The sequence below is a fragment of the Clarias gariepinus genome, chromosome 13, assembly GCF_024256425.1.
Source record: "Clarias gariepinus isolate MV-2021 ecotype Netherlands chromosome 13, CGAR_prim_01v2, whole genome shotgun sequence".
Classification (NCBI taxonomy): domain Eukaryota; kingdom Metazoa; phylum Chordata; class Actinopteri; order Siluriformes; family Clariidae; genus Clarias; species Clarias gariepinus.
This window is the reverse complement of record NC_071112.1, coordinates 8,691,023-8,714,112: the sequence shown is the minus strand read 5'-3', so window position 1 is coordinate 8,714,112 and position 23,090 is coordinate 8,691,023. Positions and strand designations below refer to the sequence as shown.

At 38.0% G+C, this 23,090-nt stretch overlaps 1 protein-coding gene across 2 annotated transcripts; it reads left to right on the top strand.

The window, feature by feature from the left end:
* Nucleotides 1-989: 989 nt before the first annotated feature.
* On the top strand, nt 990-22,449 carry pabpc4 (poly(A) binding protein, cytoplasmic 4 (inducible form)). 2 transcript variants are annotated; one of them, XM_053510336.1, is made up of 14 exons: nt 990-1,579; nt 13,611-13,804; nt 13,902-14,017; nt 15,114-15,253; nt 16,014-16,108; nt 17,744-17,881; nt 17,977-18,072; nt 18,958-19,227; nt 19,646-19,844; nt 19,993-20,126; nt 20,735-20,825; nt 21,584-21,714; nt 21,805-21,921; nt 22,037-22,449. In XM_053510336.1, the coding sequence occupies exons 1-13, from the start codon at nt 1,387-1,389 to the stop codon at nt 21,895-21,897; spliced, it is 1,890 nt and encodes a 629-aa protein (XP_053366311.1). In that variant the 5' UTR covers nt 990-1,386; the 3' UTR covers nt 21,898-21,921; nt 22,037-22,449. The 2 variants fall into 2 exon arrangements, with proteins under 2 accessions (XP_053366311.1, XP_053366310.1); XM_053510335.1 differs by having other exon boundaries at nt 19,646-19,859.
* The last annotated feature ends 641 nt before the right edge of the window (nt 22,450-23,090 follow it).

The following is a 23,090-nucleotide window of genomic DNA, read 5'->3' as shown; positions in this document are numbered from 1 at the left end:
TGTAAATTCATCACTTTGTAAAGATGAATGATGACACTGCTATTTTTTTGGACAGACTAATATTTGTTTTTCTTCACTTTCTGTAAACTAATAATCCATTTAGCACATATTTCTTCATGTTGTGATTCAGATCAGAATGTGCAGGGTGTCAAATGCATTTGTGTGATTTAAATTAAAAATTATTATATGGATATGTAGCTTTACTTACTTTTTTCAACACACTGCTATTATTTTGAAGACAACTGTATATGTGACAAAAATGCATCTTTTTGTACTAAGAACTGCACAGTATTTGAAATGCTTTGTTGTTTTTTTATTGAGGTAATATAAAGATTGCAATTTTTTAATGTTTTATGTGCATCACCTGGCAATGTCCCTGTGAGTTTTAGTCTAAAAGCACAACCTAAGGACTATTTAAAAAAAAATCTCTTTTCCAGGGGGCTTAGTGGTTAGGTCAGGGTTCAATTCCCACCTCGGGGTCTGTGTGCGTGGACCTTACATGTTCTCCTGGTGCTTGGTGGGTTTTTACTGGGTATTCTAGGTATTCCTATGAGTGAGTGTTTGTGCTTGCGTCCAGCGATGGATTGGCACCCCATCCAGGATGCACCATCTGTGACCCTCGATATGGGATAAAGCAGTATAGACGGTAAGTGAATTTTCCAGGTGAAAAATACATAGTTAAGGTACAAACAATGTACCCTTGAAGACAAGAAAAGCAGGGATTTAAAACATTTCTCAAGTGAAACTGAGTGATCTGGCAACTTCGCCTGGCTCTCTGCTCATATTTCCCCCAGATGTCGCTGTTGTAAGACGAGCACTGTATTTGGGACTCTCTAGTCTCCCATAGCGCATGGTCACGGTTGTGTGTGTGTGTGTGTGTGTGTGTGTTTTTTTTTGCCCTGATGACACCTACCGCCACCCCCCCCCCATCTCCAGCGTGCTCCCGGGGCTGTTATAAAGTGCTCATGCGTTCCCCCCGCTCGCTCTCTTCCCCCCGGCCACCAAACCGTGAGTGTCCAACTCACTGTTCTTGTCTCTTTAAAAAAAAAAAAAAAGAAAAATATATATAAAAAATAAAAAATAACAAAACCGCAATAAAAAAAAAAAAACAATCAGGACCTATTTGTTTTAAGAAAATAGATTTTTTTTTTTTTTTTTTTTTACATTTTCCATAATTTAGAACAGGCCTCGGTGGTGTAATCTTTTAATTTAATTTTAATTTAATTTTCCGACGCTGTGCTTTAAAGACAGACCAGATTTCCACTCCGCAGCTGTCAGAACCACCGGCGACTGATAATTAAACGCGTCAAAGTTTTTATTCCGGTTAAAATCCAGAACACGCACTTCGGGGTCGGCGCTCGGACAGCAGGACAGCAGGACAGGATCATGAACGCGGCGGGGAGCAGCTACCCGATGGCCTCTCTCTACGTGGGCGACCTGCACCCGGACATCACGGAGGCCATGCTATATGAGAAGTTCAGCCCGGCCGGCCCGGTGCTCTCCATCCGCGTCTGCCGCGACATGATTACGCGCCGCTCTCTGGGATACGCGTATGTCAACTTTCAGCAGCCAGCGGACGGTAAGCCCACGGCCAGACCGGACACACCGCTGATCTGCTTCTCCTTTACTTCTACCCCTACAAATACCCCTGCATACACACTAGCGCACTCAGAAGTCATATAAACAAACGAAAGCTAGTGCGCAATGGGAATGTCAGCGCATGGAGTGACCTTTTATAAAGAGGGGCGCGCTGGTTAATAATATACTGTGTAGCCCGTGTAATCTTCATACGTGTGTGTTACCATATTGTAACACTGCTGTTTTGACTACATGTGAGAAGAACCACGTTTTTGGCTCGAGTAATCTTGCGCTATGGCTACCCTTCAGCGTTGCCAGATTGACTCGCCGAAATCCTTAACACTTTCCACGCCTTTATATTTCTAACATAAATTCTTTAAAAAAAATTGTGTTTATCACATATCACAATATTGTACACAAGTGTACAACCTGGCAACCAGCGCAAACCATGGTTTTCCATGTATATAAAACAAGTAAAATAAGTCGCTTGCAAATACCATTGTATTAAATAAATATTTTAAGTCTGTACAAAGAGTGTACAATTTGGCAACCCGTATGAACCACTGAGATATTCCTATAACAATCCAAAAAAAAAAAATTTTTTTGTGCACTTTAATGATATATAACAAATATCCTAAGTGAATATGGAAGTCCCGGCCAGGCTCGATTTGCGTCTCTGTGTGCATGGAGTTTGCATGTTCTCCACGTGCTTAGTGGGTTTCCTCCGGGTACTCCGGTTTCCTCCCACTGTCCAAATACATGTAAGTAAGGTTGATTGGCATGCCCGTAGTGTGTAAATTAGTGTGTTAGTGTGTGTATGTGTCCCATGTGCTCTGCAATGAATTGGCACCATGTCCAGGGTGTACCCCGCCTCGTGCCCTAAGCCTCCTGGGATAGGCTCCAGGTCCCCTCTACCCTGAATACAGGATAAAGCGGTATAGAAGATGAGTGAGAGTGAGTGAGAATATGAAAGTCTTCAATCTAAAAACATGCAATCCCCCCATGCTCAAATCATTTCCTATCCACACTTTAACTTAGGCATATGTTTTTCTGAACCATAAATATCTGTCAAAATTGCACTTTACACCCTTTTCTACGCTTCACACTTTAACCACAAATACCCCAACAGCATATGAAAGTGTTCAATCTGGCAACCTGTGTCAGCTGGCTGCACTCCAGGCCTGGGCATTGCACTACACAGCACATGTGCGTTTAAGAGCTCCCCCAACCACCACTTGCTTAGTCATGTGTTATTTCTTTATTTATAAACCATACACTTTTTATGAGGCTGAAATACCTGTACAGGCCTAGGAGCAGAACTAAAATATGGACAACTGATTTGTGATTATAGATTTCTATTCCGTTTCTTTTGCAATATCACAGGCTTTTTTTTAAATTAGAAAAGAAACTAATGATTGTGTAAAGGAGCCACTAAATTGTAACTACATTGATTTATTCACAGTAAAATCCGCAGTGTTTAATTAACACCAGGCTGAAGAATGTCCAGCTGGATGCAGATGAACTCTTTGGAACAGTCTGAGAGGTTACAGTTGTATACTGTATATACACACATACACACACCCATGTATGTCAGAAATCTGACATAAAATTGTTACTTTTGTTTTTTCTTCCCCCTAAAACAGCACAACCTGAAGTGGTTTATTCTTCTAAGATTACAGAATCATGCCAATAATTCAACAAATTCAGTTTTTTATTCATTATAGTTTTTGTCCAGGCAGCACTTCTCCTGACAGGGTTCGAGTTCCACCTGTGGGTTCGTGTGCGTGGAGTTTTCATGTTCTTCCCGTACTTTGTGTGTTTCCTCACACAGTCCAAAGACATGCAGATTAGGCTAATTGGTGATTCCAAATTGCCCGTAGTGTGTGAATGAGTGGCCATATTCATGATAAGCGGTATAGTGAATGAGTGGGTGAGAGTTTTTGTGCGCTTATATCACTTACATTATTAACTATCTCTTACATTTCAGTAAATAAGAGCTTTTTTGTCCAATGTCGAAAAACCAACCTTTACATGTACAATATTGTTGTAATTTGATCACTTGAGTTATTACACATATTCAGCTTGTATAATAAGTCGTTACTATATAAACTATAACATATTCAAAGAAGTGCATTAATAAAAATCTTCTTACCAATTATAATTGAACTCTGATGTCACAATTTCTAACCTTGACAAGGATTCAGGTCATTAAGAAAGATTTGGGAAATTAAGCTTGTCCTACATAGATCAAGTGCTTTATTTCCTCTATATCACCTAAACACTGGGACTCTTTATTAAGAACTTTATTGAAGATCAAGTGTTTGTTCTGTACACAGAGAGTTGGTATTCGAAGCATGGTACCTGAGGCACGTGTGGAGAAACGGCTCAGGTAGAAGGCTGGCACGTTGACCCACATTTGTCGCTTGGTGTGACCCATTTGCGCTATTTAAAGAGCGATCAAGGGAGAACACTGTCGTGCAGAATTAGCATTCTGCTGCCTTTGTGTCAGCTCAAAGAGAGACACACAGAGAGGCATTAAAAAATGGGGTCTGGAATGATATCAGGATCTGTTACAGTTCCACTGGAAGTCAGGAAAGCTGGGTCACGTCTCTCCGGCTAGCAGACATGTCTGGGATCGATTTCATACATGCTAATATATGTTAGATGGCATCTTTTTTAATAACGAAAAATGGGGCTACCCTTCTGCCCCATACTCAATCCTGAGCCACCTTTCTGCCCTATCACTCTCAACACACATTTCTATCTACAAACTTTAGGCCGTGCCCCCAACTTGAAACATAATGCTGGTGTTTCATGACGTTAAACTGTTTAAAGATTTTAACATCATTTTAACGTCATGAAACACCAGCATTATGTTCAAGTTGGGGGCACGGATTTATCATTGTCAACTCGCTCTTCAGGGGTCGGGGGTCGAATCTCGCTTAGTCTGTGTGTTGAGTTTGTATGTTTTTCCTGTGCTTGCTGGGTTTCGAACTTGTATTCTAGTCTACCTTCACTGTACGAAGAATATGATGTAGGCATTTGATTGACCACAGTGTGTGAGTGTGTTTGCCCTGCAATGCGAGGCAACCCATTCAGGGTGTTTCCCGAACATTATGTCCTGAGTAAACCCTACACACGATAAGCAGGACTGAAAAAATGGGTGGATAGAATGATATGGAGGTATGGAGAATGATGTCATGGTGATGTGATGATTTCATTGTCATAGTCAAGTAATATATACATACATGAATAAGGGACTATTTTGATTAAGGATAATTAAACTTGTTATAATAAGTGTTCCCTTAAATTTTTGAGCAGTAGATTTAGGTTTTTTTACTATACGGTTACAATAAATGAAATATATGGTAATAGACATTTATACTCACTTTGATCTAGTCTTGTTCTTTGCATATATTTTTACCTGCTTTCTGCATTTTTCCTGACTATTACAGGACAGTTCGGGTAGGTTAATACGCTTACCTTACCCGACGGTTAGCTACATTTCTAGCTAGATAGCAAGATGGATACTTGGAAATTCAGAGAACACGCAAGAAGCAAACATTTCTTAGCATATTTACTAATTATTTTTAGCCAGGGGAATTGTTTAATGAGGGATAGCATCCTTGTCAAGAGGTAACATCTTTTCTTTCTTGTAAGAGCATGTGTCATTTGTCGTAGAAATGAGTGCTTGATGAGTCACTCTGAGACGTTAAAGAGCTGGGGCTCATCAGGAGAAAATGAAGCTGTAAATCAGGAGTGATGCACACGTTAGTCAGCAAGCAGTCAAGCAAACTATGAATAATACGCTCTTCCAAGAAGATAAGTGAGGGATAAACGACAACATGGTACCTCTCACAAGAACATTTTTTTCTTAAAAAAAAAAACAAAAAAAACATTTCATCCCTCGTATTCTGCAGCGGGTTGCTAATATTGCAGTGTTCTTTTTTTTTTTTTTGCAAAACAAGTTAGATCCACTTGCTATGTATGTTCTAGCAGCTGTAAATACGTAGTTATTTCCTAAAGTTACAGTTCTACCTCTGAATGTTACCAGTGCAGTGATACTGGAGACTCCTTTCATAAGTCTTAACTAAAACATCACCTTACAGAAAATATTATCATATCCAAGATTGCCAGAGTGGGCAATAATTTTATTGATAGCTTTATGTGGAGCATCTCATTGAAGCAAGAATGAGTGCATTAATATAAACCTGTGATTTACAGTCCTACACGAAAGCTCTGTAAATGTTAATGCTTCACAAACAGATCACTGTGCAAACCCCAGTAGTAAAGCAACTGCTTTACTCTAGTTATAGTGAGGTCACATGACACAGAGCATCCAATTCATTCTTAACATAATGACACGTTGCTGCGCGGTGCCGCGTGGTGCTGTAACACCAACTGGTCGTTTCTGCTTGAGGCCCTTCACCCCTTACACACATCCTATTCAGAGCACAAGGGGTGAAAAGGTCAGTGCTAAACTGTTAAACTCACAAACCATGTGAGCTAAAACACACAGGGCATGATAATGCACGGACAAGTCCCTTTCCGCTCCTTAATCCCTTATCATAAATGTGTGGGTTGGAAACTTAATAATTAAATCAATATTACTTTATTATAGCTGTCTTTTTTATGACAGTAGTTGCAAATCAAAGGTTTATATTAATTCTCTTGTTGAAATATGTTTTTATGGTATATATAATATACAGTAGATTTCATTTGAGGTGGTAATATGTTGCAGTTTATTGGTAACCCTTTAAGTGTAACCCTATTTACACGTTGGCAGGCAGCACAATATTCTGGTAGGAGTAAATCAATTGTTAAGTTTGTTTAAAATTAATATCAAATCAGGACATTGGATCATAAAATCAATAAATCCAAATCATATCAGGTGATCTGTAGTGATTCCTATCCTATATAACTAATATCTTTTGATGAGCAATATATGATGTCATGCACGTTATGATGTTTTAGCACTGGAAAACACCTTCAGAGTGGTATCAGTCAGCCTGCTTCCTCGCACCATGCTGTTGTTGATTATGTTCGGGGTCCAAACTCTGGGTTGTATTTACGTTGGGAAGATGTCACTTTAATTACATGACTAATCATGGCCATAGAACTAGTTCATAGCAAAGGGGTGATCAACTTTATGTAAAAAATATTTTTTGTTTGTTCAAAGTTTTGCAAATGTCTTGGCACCATTCATTTCTTCATATTAAATTAGCTGATATAGAATAAATAGAAGAAATGATGTTTTACTGTGAACAGATGTTTGACTGTGACAGACTGCAATGTGCCTAAAAATACAATTGCTTTAAAAAAATTGTTGTTTATGTAACAGCCTCAGTAACAACTTCATTTCCCCTCTCGTCTGTTCCAACCACTCAGCATTCAGCATCAGCAGTATACCTATGAAATTTAATTCTACTGGCACCCCAGATATACTGTATATAATCATAATATATCACCTGCCTGATCATCCATCATTATCTACACCTGTTTCTCACTGGTTCATGCCTTAAGTTAGATGTTTTTTTTTTAATGCCTGAATGATTCATAGGTCACTTAACCAACAAAAAAACATTCCTCTGAAACTGCTCAGGTACAGGGACTGGATTGAAAATGTAAGACAAAAAGTCCATGGTAAGCCTGGAGAACTGCTCTTAACTGGTTCTTTGGAAGCAAAATATGAGGAAATGAGGGCTGGCTGGGGGCTGGATCTATGAAAAAGAAGTTCTGGAAATGTATTACTCAATGTATCACTCAATGTCTCCAGTTTGCTCGATTTGCTTTTTTTCATTTTTCCTTACTGGCAGATAATTCTGCTGGTTTTCAGGAAATCATTTCTTGAAAGAAGAAAAATTAGCTGACAAAATAACAAGACATTTTTCACTTGCGAATTTTCTTGGCAGTGTAGAAGAAATCTTTTTTATCAAGTTATTTAGACATAAGAAAAAAATTGTCTGGTTATGTTCTCTCTATATCGTGGTATGCACTAAGTGAAAATATCTTGAAACTTGTCAAATATATCTACAGTTTCTTAAAACAGAATTGTACAAACCAAATATAAGATTATTATGCTTATTTCCAGGCAACATTTACAAAGAATGTTAAGGAATTTTTTTTTTTTTTAAATAAATATTTTGCTTCTTTTAAGAAACTAATTCCTAAAATTAACGAAATCTGCAAATCCAATAAGAATTCGCTTTTAAATTTAGTAAAACTCGTCTGGAAATAAGCTTAACAATCTTTGTCGTAGTGTTTTAAGAAATTGAAGACAAATTCCAGATTATTTCACTTGCTAAGATGGTGTTTTTTGCAATGTGGGGGAAAAACGTGGGTAGTTTTTCTGGAACTTTAACCCTTACTTTGTTTCTTCTTGTGCTACTGATACAGTTGCAGGTCTTCCAAGTAAATTTTAGTGCTGGTGAGAAAAAATGCAGGGCTTGTTTTTTCTTTCCTCTCTGAGTGAAACCGAGTTGTTGTCGGCACACAGCAGCTGCGCGTGGAAGCAGTTGTCACACACATTTTTTTTGTCCGAGGCATCTGAGCTCCATCAATGGGCAGTGAGCTTGCGGCTCGCTCTGGCTGCCAGAGAACAGCTTTAGCTCGGCTAAATATAGACTGAACGAGTGCAACGAGATGCAGCCTGCTGGACACGATCACTGTCGGCCTACAGGACTCTTATTACCCTAACAATCAAATGAGATTAATGTTGACATGTGGTTATGATGTAATAAAGAACACTAGATGTTTACTTAGCTATTCTAGAGATTTTATTTCAGCCAGGAGCCACGAGGCCTTATTTAAAATAAAAGCATGTATAATTTATTAGTTTTGCACCAAACTAAACTATTTGTCACGGTCTGGGATTGGGGTGATTTGCATGAATCTAATAAATTGGGATTTTAGATTTAGATTTTGTTTTAAAGCTTCCATTGTTAATTATATTCATTTTAGTGCTTAAACCTTCACAAAAACATATAAGGTTAACAAACTTGATATATTTCATTAAAATGTGTTTAAGTAACATCCATGAGAATGATATGAGAACATTAAAGACTTTTTCTTGACTTACTTTTTTGCATTTAAAATTAATGATTTATTTTGAATTTTAATTTTACTAAGACTTTAAAGTGACCTCTTCAATATAACAAGAAACTTTCTTCTTTGTATCATCTGTGATTTGTTCCTGTTAAACATGTGATTTGTCTAATGATGCACAAATTCCTGTGAACAGTTTCAGGTAACAAGGCTGACTGAATAAAGTAAAAATGTACAAGGGTCAAACCAGAACTTTTGATGAAATTTCTGGTGAATGAGGGGGTGAAAGCGATTGTCATTTACAGAGGATGTCAAGCACAGTACGATGATAAAATGTTTGAATGGTGCAAATTACGTCCGATAATGATGATCCTGGCCAAGATGGCTCGATCGGAATGAACTATCAAAAGTTTACACCCCCTCTCATTGAAAGTTCAGTGGGAAATTTATAATCCATTCAATATATAAATAATAGCCATGTAAACAATTGATCTGAATTTTTATTTCTATGTTAAAATAAATATATTCTTTCTGTGCATGTTTGCCCCATGTGGGTAACTTGAGTTTCCAGGAGGGAAATTTTTGCTTTCATACCTGATCTGTAAATTCCATCAGAAGAAACAACTCTCTCTCTCTCTCATCTGACTATATTTCAAATCTTCATCCATGTGTCTCTACCTAAGGAAGGATAGGGTGATATTCATAACTAATTCATAACTAATTTAACCAATCACAGATGAGACAAAATTCTTATAACCAATCATAACACAGAAGGTGGGATTCTTTGAAAAAGATGAGAATCCTGGCCTAACCTTAAATCATTTTCTTCTGTTATATTTGCAGCCGATTAAAAGCTTCACAACGTCATTTCAAAAAAGTTATATTGTGATTAAGCTTCCATGTAACCAGTTAAGTTGGAATCTTTAGTCAGACTTGTTTTAGTCACATTGTAGGAATGTTGCCCATGTAAACAGAGCCTGTGTTGTTGTGAAGTCTTCAAAATGACCTTTACTTTGCAGAGATGTTTTTAAATTAAATTTCGGTGACATGCAAGCGGCGCTTCAACGTAGCTAAAATCTTGGACTCGGTATTCTCTAGTTCTTATTATATGTAGCAGCTCAATTTATGATCGGGATTGTATCTGAAACGTGGAAAACGATTTTTGAAATGTGTGAAATGTGGTAAATATAACGCTCAGAAGAATTAAGTTAACACTTCCCCCTGGATAAAATACATGCATATACGCGGTGTTCAGGTTTTTTTGGAACAGTACATTTTTCTTCTAAAACTCCAAAACTGATAAAAATAAGAATTTTAGAAATGTAAGCTGAATAAGTTTTCGTTGTTATTTTGAATAAACAAAGTTGCATTTATATTTTGGAGATTTTGTTTCATCTTTAAAACACAGTGTGATTTAATGTTTAGATTTTTTGGGATTTCTGGGACTGTGTCAGCTCACTCTGTCTATCTGTCTCTGGGTCTCTTTTTTCTGATGAGTTTGTCCCTCATCATTTGTCTTTTTCTGTTTATCTGTATGTCTCTGTCTCCCTCTGTTTGTCTGTCTGTCCATGTCTCTCTTTTTCTGTCTCTCTCGCTCTTTTGTGCCTCATTCTGTTTCTGGCTTATTCTAAGTGTCAGTAAGATTGGAGCTGGGAATAATTCAGACCTGACTTTCTCTGCAACTGTCTCTCTCTCTCTTTCTCTCCTCTGTCTAATTCTTTGGATTTCACTCTGTCTGTCTCTCCCTTTGCATCCCTCTTTCTCTTTTTGAACCTCCATGTACACAATCACAGTGCAAACTGCTGATGGTAGCAGAGTCAGGGACGTTTCGAGTTAGTAACTAAACCTTTGTGTGTGTGTGTGTGTGTGAGAGAGAGAGAGAGAGAGAGAGAGTGTGTGTGTGTGTGTGTGTGTGTGTGGTACTGGAGTGATAGGAACAAAAGGAGGCTGATAGACATGCCAACCTAGACAAGTGAGAGAGGTATCCCTAACTTCTCTTGGGTGTTAAACGAAAAAAAAAAAAACATGTGTGAGGTACGGTTGGGTTGTCAATAACCTAGAGTTATCATCCTTAAAAATGCCCTGTGTGTGTGTGTGTGTGTGTGTGTGTTAGGGGCTAGCAATGAATGCAGAGTCATCAAAAATGATTTTAACATATTTATTATTTAGTAAGATGTTATTTAAAATGGAAGCTTGAGGGAGAGAGAGTCCTTATTAGCATTTAATGCTAAAAACAGAAGGAATTTCAAGTGTAAATCGAGTTGTATTTCAGCTGGAACATTAACAGACACATGCTGGGGATCTCTCAGACTTAATGTTAATTAGTAATTACGAAGCCTGTGTACTCAGACACCCTGAATTGTTGTGTTGGTTTGGTTACTTATTTATTCCAGATTAACGCTTTTGTACAAACGGCGGTTTTCGTGTATTAGCTCATGGACGCTTGCTCTCTGCTGTCAGTGCTGTTCGGAGGCGCCAGTAGAACTATATTTCATAGTATGAACCAAAACCAGCTTTATAATATATTTATAATGTGCAGGTGCATCACACCAATATGTCCACTCAGCAAACGAGAGAAAGGGAGCAAGAGGTGTTTTTCAAAGGCCCGATTTGGTGCTGTTAAAAATAAGGCTAGCTATTTGCAAGCTAACACACAAGATGAGCTTAATGTGAAAAAAATGTGTGATGAAGTCATGCCCCTAAACGCTCAGTGGGGCTTAGATTAACCTGCTCTCAGGACAAACTCTGCTGTTTTTTTCCTTTAGCATGCATGCTAATGCCTTTACTCACTAACTGAGGGTATAGAGACATCAAAGTCTACAACATATCTGTCACACCCAGACCTCTAACTGAACAGATTACACTGAATTATCAGCCAGAATCTTAACACCAAGTCACTGTTGGACACACACACACACACACGCCTAAACACACACACACACATACACGCCTAAACACACGTGCACATGCACAAACATGCACAATAATAAAATGTAAATGATGTTTAGTACTTAGCACAGATAAAGCCTATTTACATTTTATGGTCATGTGACCTACTCATAATTAAACACTAAAAGAAGTGCTTAAAGGAAAAATAATCAGTGTCTTAATAAAACACTGAAGATGCTTTATTCCTATTATACCACACCAATATATCACTCTTTTAAACTCAGAGATTTCACTATCAAGCATTTCTCCCACATTATTTCTTAAAACATTTTTTTATTCCTAATATGAAGGAGATAAGAAGCAGTAAATATCCAAGGAACCCTTCAAGACTTTTTATAAATGTTTATCCAAAATGTCAAGACAGGTTAGCTTCAGGTTTAGTAGGTTCTAGAAATGAAAAGAAGGAAAAACATTGCACATTTACTGCATACACTTTAATAAAAAAAAAAAAACATTCTCAAGGGCTTTTTGAATAATTAAGAATTTAACGTATGGTTAAATGAATTTAATAACTTTTTTTTACTGTATTATTGTACCGAATACCAAGACTGGCTTAATTTTTAATCACAGGAGAGGTTTATAAACTTTACTACAAATAGTTTAGACTTACCCGCTTAAGCATTTTTGGAGTCTAAGAATCCTTGATTGTTCAGAGAAACCTTAGGGAAGCCTTAAAGAACCGTATATAAACATTTCATTGTGTGGATACCAAACATGAAAATTCTTGTTTGATGTTCTTTCGTAAAGAACTGTCAGGTGTTTAGCATGTATCAACCATCATGGTACTTGGGTTCTTCGTGGGTTTGGAGCCTCTTAAATGGGTTCTACTTTGTTGTAGGTTTCCACATCAACCATTTAGACATTTGAAGGTGTTGCTCAGAGGGATAACCAAAGAACCCTTAAAGTGGTCTATGTTATCATAGCTTGAATTAAATTAAGGATGATCCGATTGTTTGGCCGCCAATCAAAATCACCTGATAACTTAATTTGTATCGAACGGTTGTCTCTCAACTGGCCGATCACATAAACCAATACTATTGGGATGACGCAAAATACACAAGTATTTTGACAGCTGCATCAACATGACATCACCAGTCTGGGAATATTACCAGGTCCCTTTAGAAGATGTCACACAGGAGCGGCACAGTGTGAATAATTTGAGTAAGAAACGTTATTCGACTCTTACTCAACCACCTATAGCAGAAGGTCTTATACAGCTCGAGCCTTAAACTGCGGAGAGTAAAAAGGCTAAAACCATTATCACAATAATAATAATAATAATGCAGTAGGCGACCATTTAGCACGGCTACACACATTCTAGATGATAAGAGGAACAGACTATCTCTTAAAAATGCTGAAATTCTGATATTTATAAAGAAATACGTGCCCTTGCTGATTACTAATAAGTAGCCATAATTGGCTTGCCAGATACAAAGTCTGCATTTATTTAAAAATACAGATTTTTGATTTGTTATGCATTGACGCAGCCTTGTTCCATGCGCATTCCTCGTTTTAAGCATTTCGGCATGTGTGAGCGCCCCTTCATGCTGGTTAAAGAATGAAAAATTGTCTCTGTAGACAAGCGTAGCCTATTCTATTGGTTTCAGTTTCTTTATAATCCACATGAAATAATAAGAGAATGTAATATGTTGCCTTCCAATAAATAAATGTCTATAAATTTGTGATACTTTCTCAGATCTTAAATGAATTTGTACTCTGCTGTTTAGAATTGTTCTTTTTTTAATATATAAATTGTAAATAAACAAACAATACTACACAATAAAAAAACACTTCAAAAGGCAGATCCCAATAAGCCACACACACTTGAGATCAGTGATGGATATTGGTATTGGCCTGATTATGATCGCACCGCTAAATAATATGCAATGCCTAAAGCAAAATGGTTTTGTTGTACAGTTACTGACTTGTTCTGTTTTATGAATATAAATCTGTTTGAAAAAAATTATGGTTTTGTAGTGTGTTTTGCTGCTAAAGTGAAAAAATTTACAGAAATTCATAACAGAAATTTTGTGTTATAGCCGAAAGAGCTCTGGACACGATGAACTTCGATGTGGTGAAGGGCAAGCCCATCAGGATCATGTGGTCACAACGAGACCCGTCCCTCCGCAAGTCAGGAGTGGGAAATGTCTTCATCAAAAATCTGGACAAGTCCATTGACAACAAGGCCCTGTACGACACCTTCTCAGCTTTCGGGAACATCTTGTCCTGCAAGGTAGAGCCTCAGCATCGTTTAGTGTCGCATCCCAGTTATCACTCTACAACACAGTAAAGTAGAAGTTGTAAAGTAGTAGAGTTTTCCTCCTGTGCAGGTGGTGTGTGATGAGAATGGATCTAAAGGCTACGCGTTTGTGCACTTTGAGACGCAGGACGCTGCAGACCGGGCAATCGAGAAGATGAACGGCATGCTGCTGAACGACCGCAAGGTGTGAGTGTCCACTCAGGGGGTCGAGGGATGCAGTGGCCAGGGTTTAATACACAGTATTGTTTATGTGGGTTTAGTGTTAGAGAATGAACATTTCCCAGTCCTGATGTACTGGAATTAGGAAAATATTTTCTTGTGTTATTTAGTCATACAGTCATTTATTAAAAAATATAGTCTGCCAACACACCAAGGGCTGTTTTATTTTATCAGCTATCAAAAAAACTTTATTTTTATTCTGATACTTGATTAGATTGATAAATTCTTTTTTTTTTTTTTTAATCGTGAGTGGACTATGTGCCTGTCTGTGTTAATACAGAAAGCGTGGGTACTGTGGGTAGCATCCAGTAATTTGCATTACTGCCACCTATAGGTCTCGTTTTTCCTCATCTTCCCAGGCCTTTTCCAAATTCCCATTCAGACATGACCTGTGTAGCCGTCTATGCTAAATGCTTCTTCTTCTTCCTTGTTGTATGATGGTGGAAGACATGGTCTATGTGCCTCTCTTTGCTAATAAGGAGGGTGTGGCCTACAAGTCTTTCACAGGCTGCATCTGAACTGTTGTTTGTAGACACTAATGATCTTAGCAACTTTTCCTACCACGTCCTGCATGTCCATCTACTGTTCAATCTCAGTATTCAGTGAAATCGAATTCTCACATTGTCCACCTTCCCTTTATTTGTCTCCACACACTCTCAAGTGGTCAACCAATGTGGCTGCTGTTTAGGTGGATCAAACATAGGGCCATAAACCTGAAGTGTGCGTACAGTGGCTTTTAAACAGTCCTGGGATCTGAACTCACAGCCTGAGTCTCGGGCCTTACTGATAGAGATTGTGTATAACGAGTCTGGGATCTGCATTACTTTAAAGCATCCTGTGAAAATAAATGAATAATGTTATAACAAATATGAAACACAAAATGCATATGTGTGAAAAATTAATGATGGAATAAATATTAAATATACATGACATGAAAAGTGTCACATGTGTGTGTGTGTGTGTGTGTGTTCGTTCCTGTACCTGGTCAGTTTTGCTGAACTGTTTTCTCATAATGCCTAATCTCTTTTCTGCTTTCACTAGAGTAACATCTTTTTTTGCGCAGGTTCGTGGGGAGGTTCAAGTCCAGGAAGGAGAGAGAAGCCGAGCTTGGGGCCAAAGCCAAAGAGTTTACCAACGTCTACATCAAGAACTTTGGCGAGGACATGGACGATGACCGGCTAAAAGAGCTCTTCGATAAATACGGTACTGAGAAGCGTGTTTCAGTGACATGTGCTGAGAATCTAGCACTGAGTTTATAACAAAGTTGTTCATTTGCTTGTATATTAATTTAATAGCTGTTTAATTATTTATCTAACAATGATTTTATGATTAAAAGATCTCATCTTATTTGTCTTTATTTTATCAATTTCTAACACAGATTTTCACAGAAGGCAGCATGTATCTTTTTCAAAAAATATCTGTAAAAAAGGGTTATATATAAAATATTTAAATTCTGCTTTAATGGAATTATTTCCTATAATTAATTAAAAATACAGATTGGTCTTAACATTGATTATGCAAATTTTGTCTTTCTTCCTTTTTTTTAAAAATTATTTATTTATTTATTTTTAACATCTAATATAATTATTTATCTATCGATCGCTTGATCTCTCTATTTATTGCTTAAATGATTGACATTTTTGTTTTAATATTATATAATTTAATTATTTTAAACTTCCAATATTTAAAGCTTACTCTAAGACTATATAATTATTATTATTGTAATCATTTAATTCATACAGTCCATAAAAAATATAAGAAAATTACATTTAAAATATTTAAAGTTATTGTTACCATAAATACACATAAAAAAGGAAGCATGATGATAAGACCAGACGTTTTGCTCAAGTAAAATATGCGATAAAAAAAAATTTAACGCCACAATTTTTTTTATTGTGTATGTCTGTGTGTGTGTGTGTGTGTGTGTGTGTGTGTGACTTTCCTATGTCTTTCTCAACTGTAGGTAAAACTCTGAGTGTAAAAGTGATGACTGATCCCATGGGAAAATCGCGAGGATTCGGATTCGTCAGCTACGAGAAACACGAAGATGCTAACAAGGTGTAGTACAAACTCCATTAGCCCCCTAAAACAAAACAATAATTAATTAATAATGCCTTTACATGTGATTAATCTAGAAATGTTAACACATTACTTTTTTTTTACCACAAATTATTTATTTGACCTAGTTTGACCCTAATGGCTTCCCATAATCACAGCGTGACTACCCGGCTGTGTGTGATAATGGCACATTTAATGTGGATAATAAGATGACTGAGGAAACATCACCATGTGTGTTGAATGGCAAATTTCATTATGAAATGCTTCTAGATTGAAGTCTGGATAAAATCAAAGTTGTGTGCTTGAGCTACCTTCAAGAGGAAATATTTTTACAAGAATACATCAAGCATAAGCCGTGGAAGTTTTGGCTCAGGTGGCTAAGGCTCTAGGTTATTGATTTTTTTGATCTGCGGGTCCAGGTTTGAGCCCCACAGTCAGTGGCTTTGCCACACCCCATACTACCCATCCACTGCATTGCAGTGCTGGTCCCATTTGAGAAATTTTAATATAACATTTGCTAAATGTTAATCTTTGAGATATTATAAAACTACATTATCTGTTTCCAGTTTGTCATGCATTTCTTCATTCTAATATTGCACGTAATACAAATAAATCTTAAAATCTCCCAGCCGAGTTCCTGTAACACCATGTGCAAGTGGTGTTGGTGATTGATTGTGTGTACAGTTCCCACAGACGATGCGTCTCTTCCACAAGTTGGTGATGTTGATTTTTTATTTAAGTTTTTTATAAATAAGACGTCCCTTTAGCTAAATGTTCGTGGGAATGACTGCAGTGGGCTCTGAGCCAATTCTGTCCTGGATCGTCAGACTTTTGACTTTTTGCAAAAAAACTTTTGATAAAAGCGCATATAAACAGATTGACAGCTCTCACAGTAGAATATATTGTCTTGTGATGGATGTGTACAATAAACAGATAAAGTAGTGCAGAAGGATTCATGAAGACATAAATGCACTCACGATTACAGACTTTGGCAGATGTCTGCACTTAGTTCAACTTTGTAGACTGTAGACCATATAAGTGCTTTTTGTTCTTCACTTAAAGGAAAATCCTCAAGCAAGATAGTTCATGGCTTAAGTCAGTCTAAAGCCTGTCAGACTAAAGACTATAGGAAAGGACTTTGATGGGTAGATAAATGAATGAATATATAGCTAGATGGATATACGAATGCATAGATAGATGGTGAGTCATGGATAAAAAAAATCTATAAAAAAATGGATGGATGGGTAAAACAATGGTTAAATGGATGGATGAACAAATGCATACAGTAGCTGACTGCCTGGATGAATGAACCCTGGCTGGAAGGAAGGAAAAAGAAGCATATGAAAAGATGAATGGAGAAGAAAAGGATGGAGAAAAGAACGTGTGAATGAAACAATGGATGAAAGAATAAATGGTTGGCTAAAATAATGCATAGCAAAAGGATGGCTTTATTGATTACAGAATGAAGTGCATGGTATAGAGAAAGCATAGAAAAGCAAAGAGAAGGATGAATAAAGGGAAAACATTATAAAGAAAGGTGGATGGATAGATGGATGAAACAGTGTATGGATAGGTTTATGGATAGATGGTTCCCAAACTCTAGATTGAGCGCAGTGTTTTTTTTTTTACTCCCAGGCCGTGGAGGAGATGAACGGCACGGAGCTGAATGGTAAGACCGTGTTTGTGGGACGCGCGCAGAAGAAGATGGAGAGACAAGCCGAGCTGAAGAGGAAGTTCGAGCAGCTCAAGCAGGAGAGGATCAGCAGATACCAGGTGGCTCAGAGCGCTAACAAAGCTAGCAAATCATAACCAACAGAAACAAATGCTAATTTACTGTTACTTTACATAACAGTAATATGTGTTTACAGGGTGTGAACTTGTACATCAAAAACCTGGACGACACCATTGACGACGAGAAACTACGTAAGGAATTCTCTCCGTTCGGCTCCATCACCAGTGCCAAGGTTAGTGTTAGCAATTATATCAACTCGTGTTTACCTGTTGCTTTTCATTTTTAGAAATAAATAATGAGGTTTACCAAAAAAAAAAAAATAAATACAAGTTAAAATGAGAATCTTTAAATAATTAAATTGTTACAGTTATTTACTTTAAAATTATTTAATTCCATAAATTTGATAATGAGGTTTATTATAATACAAATTTGCTTTTTATGTACAAATTACTTTAGATTATAATTAGATAATTTAATACAAAAATTAATTTTACAAAATATGGAATATAAAAAATATTTTTAATTAAACAAATTATAATATTATGCTAATTTGAAAAAAAAAATGTGATTTTACCCTTTGTATTTTTTTTTGATCTGGTGGATTTTGGTAGTTTCTGTGTTTTGGATTTTGTAAAAATATGAGATTTTTGTTTCATATATTTCCAGACCAGAAATTAGCTCCACCTTTAGTTGGAACCCATCATCTAGGGATGCACCGAAATAAAAATTCTGGGCCGAAAACAAAACCGAAATTTTTGGATGCACTTGGCCGAAAACCGATACCGAAACCGAAAATGGCTTCATTAAAAAACATGTTTAAAATATTTTCTTTTTGTTTGTATAAAAAAAATGTTGCATATTGCAACTTTGCTGTCCTCATCTGAAACTTTGAAGTGCTTTCAAACCGCCGACATACTCCGTGTTTGATGCGTAATGACAGCGCGAACGAGACGGGAGGATGGGAGAGACGTGGCGACAATTTCGGCTTTCATTTCAACCGATAATGGTATTTCGGCCGAAAATTTTCGGCGGCCGAAATTTCGGTGCATCCCTACCATCATCTGAGCTGTTTCTTTAGATTGTTACGTTATTAAAATTTTTCCCTTTCTTGCCCCAGGTGATGCTGGAGGAGGGACGCTCTAAAGGCTTTGGCTTTGTGTGCTTCTCTTCTCCTGAGGAGGCCACCAAGGCCGTGACGGAGATGAACGGGCGCATCGTAGGCTCCAAGCCGCTGTACGTGGCGCTGGCGCAGCGCAAAGAGGAGCGTAAAGCTCACCTTACCAACCAGTACATGCAGCGCATCGCCGGTATGAGAGCCATGCCCGCTAACGCCATCATCAACCAGTTCCAGCCCACCAGTGGATACTTCATGCCTGCTGTACCACAGGTAAGCTTAAGCGTTGATTAATGTTCTAGAACAGCAGGTCTGACAGGAGTACCTCAGCAAAGCACTGTGCTTGTTCTAGTATGGTATTGTTACCATAGTAACGGCTCATTCGCAGGGAATTGTAGGAAGCATGTTCCTTATAATCTATGACTTATAATAAATTAAAATGGAAAATGGTATTTAGCAAAGGTGGCATGGTGTGGTAGTGAAATAACTCTACCCAGACAGGTTTGAGTCCTGTCTCTGTGTGCATGGAGTTTGCAGGAACAAAATATTATTCATTTTGGATACCTCTGTTATCTGTAAAATTTGTCACCTATTTCCTCTTAAATACTGTGAAGCCACTGACTTATTTTACTATGCAGGAAGGAGCTTTTGATTTGGGTTTAGGTTTGTTATGTATCCCATGCTCCAACAGGCCCAGAACAGAACCACGTACTACGCCCCCAGCCAACTCACGCAGATGAGGCCGAACCCACGCTGGCAGCAGCAGGGGGTCAGAGGTCAGGGAGGATTCCAGGCCGTGCCCAACTCTCTACGACAACCTGGCCCCCGTGCCAACCTTCGCCATATCGCACCCGGTGCCAACACCCAGGGACCGCGTGCCATGCCAACAGGTGCCCAGAGAGGGGGTGAGCAAACCCCACTGACCACCTACTCATAATCCTAACATGGCTTACTGGTCATGAAGGTCGGCGTGCAAAATGGTAAATCAGAAGGATTTAGGATTTAACACTGTTTGTTCTGATCTGCTCTGCTCTACAGGTGGTAGCGGTCAGCCCATGGGTGCTCGCCCTGGACTCGGAGTAAGCACACCACGTGCCATGCCACCCTACAAATATGCCACAGCCGTACGCAACACCCAGCCTCAAGTAGTTCAACCAATCACCTTACAACAGGTATGTTTATACAGAACTTAACAGTATGGTATAATGACATGGGTTATACCACAGCAATGTTTCCGGATTCTGGAATCTGATTAGTCAGAAGCTGTTATTTAATTACCCCTGGCCTTAGTGCCGCTGCAAATCTCAATAATGAATATATACTGTATATTCCGGCAACATTTCTCAGTAAATGTGTGCTGTAGAATGATCTGCAAAAAGTCTGAGCTCCAGCATTGCAGAAAAGCTGAATGTGACTCACAAAAAGTTTTTTGTTTTACGAGTTATTTGTATAATTAGCGAGTAATTTGTTCAGTTCTGGGTCTGTGTACCCTCTTTGTGCCCAGGTTTGTACTTCTACCTGGTAAAGCTTTTTCCATCTCCATATTTGTGATCAATGAATGAAATGCTTACATTATCAGCACATTAGGTGTACTGTATATAATTTTTGAGTCCACTTTCACTGCTTTTTATTCTCTTGCTAAACTCAATATTTGTTCTTTGTACTGTATATCTATACGTATAGGTGGACCTGAAAAATAAGGAAAAAGGATGATGGATTTCATAACATAGGCCCTGGCAATTAATCGTGTTTGAGGGTGTGTATCTGTGTTTGTGTCCAGGCCCAGCCAGCGGTACATGTACAAGGTCAGGAGCCTCTCACAGCCTCCATGCTGGCTGCAGCTCCTCCTCAGGAACAGAAGCAGATGTTGGGTGAGTGATACGAATGGCTAATTTATAATGTCTATCAGCTCATGTACGAACACACACACACACACCCACACACACACACACACATACACACTCACAAACACACACCATTTTCACAAGTTTTAAACAGACAAGGCCAATTTATAAACCTGACTTTTCAACAGTGTTACCCTTCTTGTATCTCCTTCTTTTTCATTTCTATTCCTTTTTCTTTTCTCTTTCATCTCTTTTATCTCCATCTCCTTCATTTTCTTTTCTATTTTCATCCCCATTTATTTCTATGTTCTTTTTTTAATCCCTTTCTTACTTTATCTCCTTCACTTTCTCATCTATTTCCATCACTTTTTCTTTCTCTCTTCTTTCTTTGATCCCTTTGTTACTCCATCTCTTTCCTTTTTTCCTCTATTGCTATCCATTTTTCTTTCTTTCATCTCTTTCTTACCCAATCTCTTGCCTTTTATTTTTGATTTCCATTACTTTTTCCTTCTTTCATCTGTTTTTTATTCCATTTCTTTCCTCTTCCAATTCAATCTCTTTTCCTCTCTTCTTTTCCTCCATCCTGCTTGTTGCATTTTGATCTCTTTTTCCACACCTCCTTTTGCCCACCAATTTTCTCTCATTATTTCTCCGTCTTGTTTTATCTTCTACATCTCTACCTGCATCTGCTCCTCTTCCACCTTCACCTCATATACACTTCATTCTCCGTTTTTCCTTACTTCCCTTTTCACTGCTTACCCAGTTCTCTCTCGTCCTTCTCTCAGGTGAGCGTCTGTTCCCGTTGATCCAGGCCATGCACCCAACTCTGGCGGGAAAGATCACAGGGATGCTTCTGGAGATTGATAACTCGGAGTTGCTGCACATGCTCGAGTCCCACGAGTCTCTGCGCTCCAAGGTCAGAATCTCCTCAAAAATGATGTTGCCCCCAGTTTGGTTCACTTTTGGTAAACCATCGTGTTGTGTTTGTGTCTTTGTGTGTTTGCAGGTGGAGGAGGCCGTTGCCGTGCTTCAAGCTCACCAGGCGAAGAAAGACGCGACGCAAAAAGCTGGAGTAGCCGCTGCCACTGCTACGTCTTGACGTGGAAACCTTACGGTCCAAACGGTGAGTGCATCTGATATGATGTGGCAGTGTGTACCTCATGTTTTTGTTTTTTTTGTCAGATTATTCCTTTAATAAACACTCCTAACACTTTCTTTGTTCCTTTTTTCTTCTGTAGGCCGCAAACTCATGAAGTGCACACAACCCTAGCTGGTGCCTCCTTTCACAACTAGACAAAATATACAGTAATAGACAAAAATATACAGTACATACGTATATATATATCTACATATATATGTATAAAAAAAATTAAAAAAAAGAGTAAAAGTGAAAGTCAAAAACATACTTGAACGTTTTATTGCAGGGCTTATATTTTATAACTCTGTAATCATTTTTAAATCAACACCCACCCTATTTAAAGCATATTTAAACATGGAGACGTGTGGCCCGGATGGACAGATCCCCTTTTTTCCTATAAGGCCATCGAGCTTGGAGTTTTTCTCTTTGTTTGAGAGGTGTGTGTGTGTTTTTGCTGGGTTGCTCAAACTCTGAGTGGTGTGGCCTTCAAAATAAAGGGATGACTGTTTCAAAGTTTGTGTTTGTCTTTTTAGGTCATTAATGCATTTGGTTACTTAGGATAAAACATTCTTACTGACCAAATCATGAGGAGTATGCGTATACCTGTTTGTAAAATCTTCCCCTAACGTTCTTTTAACCTCACCATATTACAGTTAGAGCCTGTCTTAGAAACATTCGAGTTATGAATTTTCGCAGATACGAAAGGACCACAGTTCTACTTCCGGTTCAATCACAGAAGTACCTCAGTTGTATTGTTAATTTTTTTTTTAACAACTACATACAATATGTTCAGTGTGTAAGTGACTGTATAAAAAGTCAGATATTGTATGTGTGCGGGGGTGTGGGGGAAGAGAGTCGGCCTCAACGGTTTCAATGGATCGGTTAAAAGCACAATGATAGAAAATGCCTGTGTTGTAAAGCTGTCCTGATGGTAAGTAATCCAAATTTCGGAAAATCCTTAGTAAAACAGAGTTCATGGTCCAATACAGTGAAAAACAGCTCAAAATGGTGTCCGGAATTCTCATTGCAATTTAAAGGCACAGAGACAACACTAAGATTTTCTTAGGCTGGTTATGGTTTTTGGCCACATGACGGCAGTGTGGGGAAAGGGGACAGATTTAGTCAGGTGGATTGGTATGGTTTACAGTGTACAG

Coding starts and splice junctions, on each gene's coding strand:
- pabpc4 (XM_053510335.1), top strand. CDS start 1,387: ATGAACGCGGCGGGGAGCAGCTACCCGATGGCCTCTCTCTACGTGGGC. Junction 13,805..13,901: donor GGAACATCTTGTCCTGCAAG/GTAGAGCCTCAG, acceptor CCTCCTGTGCAG/GTGGTGTGTGATGAGAATGG. Junction 21,715..21,804: donor ACGAGTCTCTGCGCTCCAAG/GTCAGAATCTCC, acceptor GTGTGTTTGCAG/GTGGAGGAGGCCGTTGCCGT.